Genomic DNA, 11029 nt, shown 5'->3' on the forward strand with positions numbered 1-11029 from the left:
CCGTGCCCAGGCAGGCGGGTTTCCTCCTAGCGGCGAGCAGCTCTTTCTGGGCGGGGTACTACCCTGCCCCCGGTAATGCAGTTAGCCTCCCACCTTCACCTCCAGCGGGAAGATCTTGGCTACACCGGACTTCATGGAAAACGGAGACTCCTTCCTAGCTTCCATGTTCCCCGGTGTCCCGCTGGCTCCGTGCAGATTTCTGGGCTGCGTGACGTCTGCCTGGACCCAGAAACTTTTTGTCCAGACACCAGGTCCTAATTGCTCCATGGCAGTGGGAACTACTGTGCTGAGTCTCTTAAAACCTCCTCACCAAGAAAGTAGCAATAAGTACCATAGAGAAGGCACTGCAAGGAAGGCCCCTCAGGGTTGCCCTCATGCCAGGGGTGCCAAGTGCAATGTCCCATTCGCCTCAAGCCTTAGCTGCAGGTGCTGTGTGTCCATCTCCATCCTCCAGCTCCCCCCTCCTCCATGCCTGTCTCTGTGCCAGTATTTCCTCCTAAACGGATGACAGAACTGGTATGAGGTTTTCTTCTCTGCAGTTTTCCACATCTCTTGGCACTGCTGTGAGCGCTCTGCACCCTGTATTGGGAGTGCCCAACCACAGAGGAGAAGGAACAGGAGGGAGGAAGCACATAGCTGCTGCGGTGGAAGCGTGTGCAGCATGAGCATGCCTCTCAGTCAAGTCTCTGCAAGGTCCCACCGTATCAAGGCAGGGGCAGAGACCGCCCGAAAAGCTGCTGTATGGCAGAACTGTCCTGGCTTCTAGCCACCTCCCTCGGGCTCACTCAGGTCCCCTTCAGTACTTGATGCCTTCACTGTTCCTGGCAAGGGTATCTGCATGTCTCAGTCTCACTGAAAGCAACTCTGCTTTCTAGTAACGTCCTCACTGTTGGATGCACCTGCGGGCACTCAGGACCTGCAGGATGGAGCCCTCTATGGGGAAGTCGGCCTGGTTTCTCCTCAGTCATGTCTCTGTCTGACTCCTTCCAGCCTCACTCCCCACTGCTTGCCCTTCACATGCCTGCCACAATGGGGGAAGCTCTCTGTCCCTTTCTGCTGTGCCTCCTCCTGCATTTCCAAGTTCAGGGTGAGTGAGAAGGGGGTGCATTTACCCCGGGTAAATAGAATCACAGGAAATTGGGTGGGAACAGACCTCTGGAGGTCACATCTAGTCCAAATCCCTGCTCAAACTGGTACCAGGCCCAGATCCCAGCCAAGGCTTTTTCTAGCCAGGCCTTAAAAACCTGCAAGGATGAAGATTTCAGCACATCTCTGGGTAACTCTGGGGTGAGTGCAGGCTGCTGGTTTCTGCAAAGCAGGGAGGGTTTTTGGTCTTGCTGTGGTGCTGTTTTTTCCAGCGTTTCCCCAGGACAGGAGCTCCTGTGAGCTGCTGCTCCATGAGCACTTACAGGAGTATTAGCACTGTCCCTTGTGCCAGGGGGTGAGGGGATAACACCGAGCACTGCACAAAAATACAAGGCAGCAGCCTGCAAACAGCCTAGCAGGCTTAGAAGCATCTGCTTGTCCTCTGAAGGTTTCTCATCTGAATGTGTCCTGGACCTCGGTCAAAGAGGACTGGGTATTTACATGTGTTTGAAATGGGAAATCATGGAGCTGCAGGGTTCTTTTCAATTTGGAAAGAAGCTTTTGCAACTTTGGAAACTCTGTGCAGGAGGAGTTTGCAGCTGGGTGGGGGCTGCTGATTACGTCTGTGGAGTGCGTGGGGGACAGGACAGAGCTTAGTGCCTCAGAAGGTTAAAGCCCCTCAGACATGCCACTGAGCAGCTCCCTGCAGCGCTTTTCCTCCTTCTGGAAGCAGCCCAGGCACTGGCCCTGTCCTCCCAGAGCAGCCAGTGCCAGACAGTATGGGTCACTCTCCCTTGCCCCCCATTCCCCTCTGGACCAAGGGGCTCATCCTGCTGCTGGTGTTCAAGGTGCTGATCGCCAGGATCGTGACAGTGAACGTTGTTCCTGGCAAGCAGCTGAAATGGGACTGAGAGTGTTGAGACCAACAGCAATGTGTGTGTACACAGTGGGGTCCAGCTCTGTCACCCTGAATCCATGTTGTTCCCTGTCAAGGTGCAGTATGGTTCGGAGCATTTCCAGGTATAGCACCCAAGGAGCTGGTTGGGACCCTGGCATTGATGGTCACATTTCCTCCCGGGATCCTGGCAGGGGAGAGATTTGACGCTGCTAGCTGCATTGTTGGCACAGACAGGCTAGCAAATGTGATACCAGGAGACCCCCCCCAAGAGTCATTGTGATAGACAGTCAGTAAGAGGGCTGCCTGCAGCTCTCTGATGACAGCCCCTCACTGCAAATCACTGACCTGAGGCTGGAGGACGTGGGGTCCTACACATCAGAAGTCATCACGGGCACAAGCATATTCATCATGCTCTTCGTACTGCACCTCTATAGTGAGTGCAGTAATTTTTTAACTCTGTAGCAAAGATAATTCTGAAAATGTAGGGGTTAAACAGTCACTCCCCATCCAAGACCCCATGGCACTCCTCCCCGACGTTTTAAGTGTGACAGCCTATTTAATATAAAGGTCTGGAAGGGCACAGGCAAGGAGATGGATGACCCTGGGGATGTGAATCCCCCTCCATGGAAGGGCAGGATGAGCACTCAGGCTTCTGTCCCAGTCTTGGGGAGCAGTCTGTGCTTTCCCCACACATCAGCGAAGCAGGGGGCACTGGACAGATCCGGGCTCTGAGCACTGCAGCCGCAGCCAGAGTAAAGACATGTTGTGCAGCACCCTTGTCATCTCCAATCTAAGAGCTCACGAGCATAGATATTTCTGAGCAATGAGCCCTGGATAGAAATATCAGTCATCAGGGGCATCTTACACAGGACACATCCCTGCGAGGGTCTTCCACCTGCAGGACCCTCCTGCATGGACCCAGCATCGCCCAAGCTGGGGCTTAAAGGCCTTCCCTCCCAGAGGGGAGCAGGACCTTGTTCTTGTCTGCACTGTGCACTTGACGTTTACTGCAAGATAAGCTGGGCCTTATAGGCCTTGTTCCCCTCTGGAACAAGCATCAAGCCCACATGTTTGCTGCTAGGAAGCACCTTACTCTAGATGCTGCCCCTTCTCCACCCCGAATATCTGCCCTACAGATTTCCCCTGACCCTACTACAGAGGGAGTCACATGCACCATCTCTGTGCAGGGAGGGCCCAGCCCCAGAGCTCCATGGAGGGCTCCTTCCCCCCTGGAAGCACCCCAGGGGCTAGCCCCATCCCCACTGCCCCCAGGGGAAACACCACGGGGCAGAACGAGCCACTTCTCCCTTGCTCTGTTCCAGCACAACCGCCCTCCCACACCTCACCACTGTCCTACAGCCAGGCCAAGGGGTCATTCTGCTGCTGGTGCTGGGGGTGCTGATCGCCACAACCATGGTGGAGCACATCGTGGCTGGCAAGCAGTCAAAACAGGATTGAACAAGGCGCAGCCCATGCAGGCCCTGCTCCCCTCTGGGAGGGAAGGAGGTTGAAGCACGGAGAGGAAGCTGCCGGTGGGTGTTTGGGGTCTGAGTCCCGGTGCCAGAATCCAGTCCTTGATGCAGCATCTGGCACTGCAGGCCCACAGGCACCCTGGAGCAGAGGGTCCCCCCAAGGCTGCCTCCTCCCCTGCCCAGGGGGGCCACCAGACCCTGGCCCCCAGTCTGCAGGGCAGGGGCTGGCTGGGCTCAGGGGCCCACAGGCATGGGCAGTACAATACACTGCTGCCCTGGAGCCAGCTGAAGCCTTTAAACAAACCTTCCCCCCTCATCCCTATCTGCATCTCTGAACCCTGCCATGGACTATGCTTCGCCAACCTCCTCCCAAAGAGCCCTACTAGCTGCACCACAGTCCTCAGGGCACACTCAGCCATCAGCCTTCCCTGTGCCAATGTCCCTGTGTGCCAGGGTCTCCACTGGCAGGGCTAGTGCCCAAGGTCCCCCCACACTATTCCCCCTTTGCCGTGAGCCCAGTCCAGCCCAGCCCTGAAAGAGGGGAGCTCCTGACAAGCCTTGCCACCTGCCCCTGCACTTCTGTCCCTCCTCGGACACCTGCCCTGGGGATGTGGCCTCCCAGGTGCCCAGCCTGGCCCCGCTCCTGCTCCTCCATCCAGGCAAGGCACTGCTCTACTGATGGGCCGAGGGGCTGGGCCTGCTGCTCGTGCAGATACTGGCCCTGGCGCCCAAGGGGAGGATTTACACAGGCTTGGACCCAGGAGCAAGGACCCCTCAGGGTGCTGTGTTGGGACCCAGAGGCCTTCAGGTTTTGACCTTTGTCAAAATCTTTGCTTATCTTGAATTGTGAATCTTTGCTTATCTTGAATTGTGGTCAGGACAAGCATCCAGTGACAGAAGCAGGTGGAGAAATACTGTCCCCACCTTAAAATTAACTGGGAAGTTGGCTAACTAATTTGAATAAATTCAGCCTGAGCAAAAGAGGAACAAATTCAAGCAAAGCAAACCTACCCCCACCTAGCAATGAAAAAATGACCTTGGAATAGAGACTCCCAGTTAAAGGTAACCACATTTGGGAAACAGAAGCAGGTGGTATCAAGAGCAGTGCCTCAGGGATCAGTCCTAGAGCCAGTTTTGTTCAATGTCTTCATCAACAACCTGGAGGATGGGATGCAGTGCACCCTCAGCAAAATTGCAGATGACACCAAGCTGGGGGGAGTAGTAGATACACTGGAGGGTAGGGCTAGGATTCAGAGTGACCTAGACAAATTGGAGGACTGGGCCAAAAGGAGTCTCACAAGGTTCAACAAGGACAAGTGCAAAGTCCTGCACTTAGGACGGAGCAATCCTATGCAGTGGTACAGGCTGGGAGCCGCCTGGCTGGGCAGCAGCTCTCCAGAAAAAGACCTGGGGACAAGAAGATGGATATGAGCCAGCAGTGTGCCCTTTGTTGCCAAGAAAGCTAATGGCATCCTGGGCTGCATTGGTAGGAGCATTGCCAGCAGATCGAGGAAAGTGATTCTTCCCCACTATTCAGCACTGAGGAGCCCACATCTGGCATCCTGTGTCCAGTTTTGGGGCCCCCACTACAGAAAGGAGGTGGACATGTTGGAGAGAGTCCAGTGGGGGGCAATGAAAATGGTTCAGGAGCTGGGGAACATGACTTGTGAGGAGAGGTTGAGGGAAATGGGCTTATTTAGTCTGCAGAGGAGAAGACTGAGTGGAATTTAATAGCAGCCTTTAACTCCTTGCAGGGTGGTTGCAAAGAGGATGGACCTGCAATGATCTCAGTGGTGGCAGATGACAGAACAAGGAGCAATGGGCTCCAGTTGCAGCAACAGAGGATTGTTTAGATTAGATATTCAGAAAAAGCTTTCTTACTAGGAGGGTGGTGAAGCACTGGAATAGATTGCCCAGAGACATTGTGAAATCTCCATCCTTGCAGGTGTTTAAGACCCAGCTAGACAAAGCCTTGGTTGGGATGATGCAGCTGGGGCTGATCTTGCTTTGAGCAGGGGGTGGACCTAGATTAGACCTCCTGAGGTCCCTTCCCACCCTCATTTTCTATGACCCTATGATTGTAAGCTGTTGTTGAGGGTAGAGGCCTGTCCCTTGCACCGTGCGTGGGCAGCCCTGCAAGAGTCTACAAATGCCTCCAAGGCAAGGATTTTGGCTACACAGTTTATAGTGATGAGGGGCTGCTGTGAGGCTCTCCCTCTAGCTTCCTCCTTCTGGCTCAGTGTAAGTGAGATGAGGGGGCATCTGAACCCCAAGGCCTCCAGCTTGCATGCAACTTAATTTGGAACAGATTTGGCCTGGAAATTGAATTAAGTTTAAAACAAGAATGAGAAATGAGTATAGCCTCCTTGCATGGTTTCAGTGTCACGGTATTGCAGCCGTGCATTCATGGGAAGCGGTCTCAGCCCATCTGCTCAGCACTTAGCAGACAAGAGTAAGGGGGCAGCACGTCTGTTGGGGGTAACAAGGGGCATTTCAGGTCAGTGAGCCAGGGGATGGGAAATCCTCCTGGCAGTTTCACTAGGATGCCAACCCGCAGCTTCCCCGTGCGCACAGGAACCAGTCTGGATTAGAGCCCTGGGATCCTGGAAACACTGAGACAGTTCAGCTGGCCAAGCAGGATTTGCTCGTTCAAGCCAGCAAGGCAGGAGGGCCTGGATGGGGGGATTTGGACATCCCATGGCTGGTACATACCTCATCCTCACTGTATTGGCAGGCACTAGCAGTGGCACTTTGATGTAAGAGCAGCCCCAGGGTCCGTGTTTGTCTCATGCATCGGGTGCAATTGGTGAACGGTAGGACCGCAACCTGTTTCCTGCCTCTGTGGCACTGGCCGACCTGGCCCTGGGGCCGTCACACAGGTAACAACAACAGGAATAGCCTGTACTGCACTAGCTCAGCACAGGGAGATCTTGGCTATGCCGGGGCTGAGGCTGGCTCCTGCCCCAGCATGGAGCAGAGTGAGGGAGAGGGGAAAGGGTGGGCAGCCCTATGGATCCTGGCTGAGCTGCTGAGTGATGGCAGTATTAAACCCCCTCCTCTCCTTTAACCTCTTCCATCCCCCAGTCTGCTCCCTTCCTGTGCAATGAATCTCCAGTAAAGACATTGGTAGTTTCACCCTGTCACTGCACTTCTCTGACCGTTCCCGCTTTGTGCAGCCAGGAATGAAGCAGAAGGAACTGCCAGCGGGCTGGGTTGGGAGGGGGTTTCTATGCTGCAGGAGGCACCCCTGAGTCAGGGTTTTGCCATGCCCCAGCATGACCGGTGCATGAGGGTGTTGGAAGCGGAACCCAACGTCCAGTCACACTGCCCTCCGCCTCTTCTCACACTTCCTCTGCTGCTGGGTGACCGAGCCACAGCCCAGCCCCACTCAAGCCACCTCTCCCTTGCTTTATGCAGGGCTGCTTACACTCGTGGGGTGCTCAGGGCCTGCAGGATTGAATCCTGAAGGGAGAAGTCAGCCTGCTTCCTCATTATTCATCATTTCTGCATCTGACTTCTTCAGCCTGGCCACATAACATTGCTCTCCACCGCCTGGTCTGCACTTGCCTGCCCTGCGCAGCTCAGCTGGGATGAAGGGGGCTCTCGGACCCCTCCTGCTCTCCCTCCTTCTGCTCCTCCAAGCTGGAGGTGAGTGACAAGGGGCTGCTCTTCCCTGGGTGCAGCCTGGGCGAGCTCAGGCATGGGAGGGGCGGGGGGGGTCTTTGGAGCAGAGACTGTCTTTGGGAGCTGTGTTTGTGCCATGCTTTGCAGAGGAGTGCCCTGGGCTGGGATGAGGGTTATCATAAAGCAGTAGGAGCTTCCATGGGGAGTCATCTTTTCTACTTGTTCTGTAGAAAGTGCAAGACATGGCTTGCCTCTAAGTGCCCTTTGCACCCAAGAGAAGTGTGCGGCAGCCTGTATTTCCCTAAGGAGCTGAGGGGTCTGCTAACCTTTCTCTCCCGCTTGCCCTTCTGAACCCCCAGGTTGTCAAGAAGTAAAAGTGAAGGCTGCTGTTGGGGAGACGGTTCAGCTTCAGCCCAAGACATGGCCGTCGTCCTGGGTGGCAATCAACTGGAAAGTGAAACTACGTTCAGAGCACTACTGGATCCTCAGACACGATCAGAACGGCACCTTGACCAGTCCGTTTCTGCCTTTTGCTGGCAGAGTCTCTTTCCACCCTGGGAATCTGTCGCTGCAGATTAACTCAGTCACAGAGAAAGAAAGTGGCCTCTACACCATGGACATGAAGCTGAGGGATGGCTCTGGAATCACCAGTAATTTTCAGCTGTTTGTGCTTGGTGAGTTTGGGGGTGCCACTTTCCTCCTGTGCTCCCTCTCTGGGGGCACCCAGCCCCTCTCACTGGCTCTAACCCGCTGCCTTGCTCTAGTTCCAGCCTCATCGCTGTCCTACTGCCAGGCCAAGGGGCTCGTCCTGCTGCTGGTACTAGGGGTGCTGATCACTGGGACCATGGTAGTGCACATCGTGGCTAGCAAGCAGGCAAAATGGGACTGAGCAGGATCCAGCCTACACCAGCCCTGCTCCCCTCTGGGATGGAAAGCCTGGGAAAGGCTGCAGCACAGAGCAGAAGAGTCCAGAGAGTCTGTGGGGTGCATTTCTGAGTGTCAGCACTGCAGGCCCACATGCACCCCGGCACACAGGGTGTCCCCCACAGCTGCCTCTTGCCCTGCCCAGAAGGGCCAGCAGACCTCGGCACCCCATCTTCAGGCAGGGATCGGCTGGACTCATGGGCCCAAAGACACAGGTATTACAAAACATTGCCCCAAGGCAGCTGTGGCCTCTAAGCAAAGCTTCCCTCTCTGTCCTGTTTCTGTCTCTGAACCCTGGCAGGCGCAATGCTTCCCCCACCCTCGCAAGACCCCCATGGGGCTGCACCACAGCCCTCAGGGCACGCTCAGCCATCAGCATTGCCCATGCCATAGTCCCTGCATGCCAGGCTCTTCACTGGCAGGGCTAGTGCTCAAGGCCCCCCCGCCACTCCATTTCCCTTTTGCAGCAAGCCCAACCCCATCCACCTATGGCAGAGGAGAGCTCCTGGCCCATCACATTTAATTGCGAGAAACACAAGTCTTCACACTTGGACAAATCCAAAAACAGGAACCAGGCAATTTAACAATTGTGTTGTGATGGTCACCATTTTCCTCCTCGTTTTGTTCAGACTTTAATTGGCTAACCATCAAGGAAAAATGCTTTGAAGCTATACAATTACACAGCATAAAACAAGACAAAATTGCCAGAAATCCACATTGTTCCCTGTCAAGTGCAGGATGGTGCAGACTCCTTGCCATCTACCCCTGCACTTCTGTTCCTCCTTGGACACCTGCCCTGACCCCTGCTCCTGCTCCTCTGTCCAGGCAGACACCAGCCCTGGGGAGGCTTTACACAGGCTTGGACCCTCAGGTAGGGACCTCGCATGGTGCTGTGTTGGGACCTAGAGGCCTTCAGGCCTGAGTTTTGACCTCTGTGATTATCTTAAGCTGAACACTTAGCTTGTGGTCAAGACATGCATCCAATGAAAGGAGCAGATGGAAAAATACTGTCCCTGGCTAAAAACAAATTGGAGAGTTGGCTAACTAAATTGAATAAATATAGCCTGAGCAAAGGAGGAACAGTGAGAGCAAACCTACCCCAACCTAAGAATGAAAAGAGGACCTTGGAATAGAGACTCCTAGTTAAAGGTAACCACATTTGGCAAACAGAAGCAGTGTCAAGTGCAGTCCCCCAGGGATCAGTCCTGGAGTCGGTTTTGTTCAATGTCTTCATCTTGGACCTGGAGGATGGGATGCAGTGCACCCTCAGCAAGATTGCAGATGACATCAACCTGAGGGGAGTAGTAGATATGCTGGAGAGTAGGGCTATAATTCAGAGTGACCCAAACATATTGAAACATTGGACCAGGAGGAGTCTCATGAGGTTCAACAAGGACAAGTGCAAAGTCCTGCACTTAGGAAAGAGCAATCCCATGCATCGGTACAGGCTGGGAGCCAACTGGCTGGGCAGCAACTACACAGAAAAGGACCTGGGGTTACTGTGGACAAGAAGGTGGGTATGAGCCAGCAGTGCCCATGTTGCCAAGATGGCTAATTGCATCCTGGCCTGCATTGGTAGGAGCGTTGCCAGCAGATCAAGGGAAGTGAATCTTCCCCTCAATTCTGCACTGGTGAGGCCACATCTGGAGTCTTGTGTCCAGATTTAGGTCCCCCACTACAGATAGTATGTGGACAAGTTGGAGAGTCCAGCAAATGAGAACAAAAGTGGTTGGGGGGCTGGAGCACAGGACTTATGAGGAGAGGCTGTGGGAAATGGGCTGATTTAGTCTAGAGAAGAGAAGACTGAGGGACGGGAGTGGGATGAATAGCAGACTTCAGTTCCCTGCAGAGGGGTCCCAGAGAGGATGGAGCTGGACTGTTCTCAGTGGGGGCAGATGACAGGACAAGGAGCAATGGGCTCAAGCTGCAGCAAGGAAAGTTGAGGTTCGATATTAGAAAGAACTTTCTCAGGAGGAGGCTGGTGAAACAGCAACACAGATTACCTGGAGAAGTGGTGCAATCTCCATCCTTGGAGGTTTTTAAGACCCAGCTAGACAAAGCCTTGGCTGGGATGATCTAATCGGGGCTGGTCCTCCTTTGAGCAGGGTTTGTACTGGATGTGACCCCCTGAGGTCCCTTTGCACCCTTATTTTCTATGATTCCATGACTGATAATATGCACTAGCAGAAAGGTTTGAGTTGATTTTCTGTATTCTATAGCTTGTATTAAGAAATGTATTAAGAAATGCAAGCTATCTGGTATGTAAAGAAAGGGGAGGGCATGTACCCTCCTGAACCTAGTCCTGAACGATCTGGTCGTGGATCTAACATCCATATCGCAGACGAAAGAGTTGGGAACCTCAGTAAAGAGCTCGTGGACTGGCCGTGCTCTGACGTCACCTCCATTCAATCCTGGGGTGGTCAGCATCTTTTCTTGCTTTGCACTAAGTACAGCTCAGTTATAACCGCTGAAAATGCTTCATTATTCATTTACGGTTGTATCTGGCAGGGTTCAATAAACTTGCTTCTAATTTAGGACACCCATGCCTTAGTCTCTGTACCCGGTACAAGACCCAATATAGCGGCACTGGGCACAACAGCTCCCCTCTCCCGCCCCCCATTCCTGACACTTGGGGCATCGATGTCCCTGCGTCGGGGCAGCTCCGTGGGGAGTGGGGGGGAAGGGGGGGAGGGCTGATGCTGGATCCAGTGGGATGCAGTGTAGATGCAGGGTGCGCACTGCATCACTGCCCGGCACAGACCCAGGGCCACCAACCTGCAACCGGCCCCCCCAACCCCTGCCTCCCTGCTCCCAGCTCCGCGGCGATCCCGCCCTGCACCCAGCCGTGCCCGCCTCTGTCCAGGCTGCGTTTCCCGGTGCCTCTTCTACCAATCCGCCGGGGGCAGCGGCGATGATCAGGGAGGAAGGCCGCCAGGAAGGCGGTCGAGGACCCGGGCAGCTGCAGCTCGTTGGGCCAAAGCCGAGCGCCCCCACAGTCTCCCTCCCAGGTGAGCCGGCTCCGGGC

General features: G+C 54.6%; 1 protein-coding gene and 1 pseudogene across 1 annotated transcript; both read left to right on the forward strand.

Moving 5' to 3' along the window:
- Window positions 1–1865: 1865 nt before the first annotated feature.
- Window positions 1866–11029, forward strand: part of LOC112551733 — a 13696-nt pseudogene continuing 4532 nt past the window's right edge.
- Window positions 6966–9671, forward strand: LOC112551729 (natural killer cell receptor 2B4-like). Its single transcript, XM_025214341.1, has 3 exons — window positions 6966–7104; window positions 7440–7754; window positions 7845–9671. The coding sequence occupies exons 1-3, from the start codon at window positions 7047–7049 to the stop codon at window positions 7967–7969; spliced, it is 498 nt and encodes a 165-aa protein (XP_025070126.1). The 5' UTR covers window positions 6966–7046; the 3' UTR covers window positions 7970–9671.

This window comes from Alligator sinensis, unplaced genomic scaffold, assembly GCF_000455745.1.
Source record: "Alligator sinensis unplaced genomic scaffold, ASM45574v1 scaffold811_1, whole genome shotgun sequence".
NCBI lineage: Eukaryota > Metazoa > Chordata > Crocodylia > Alligatoridae > Alligator > Alligator sinensis.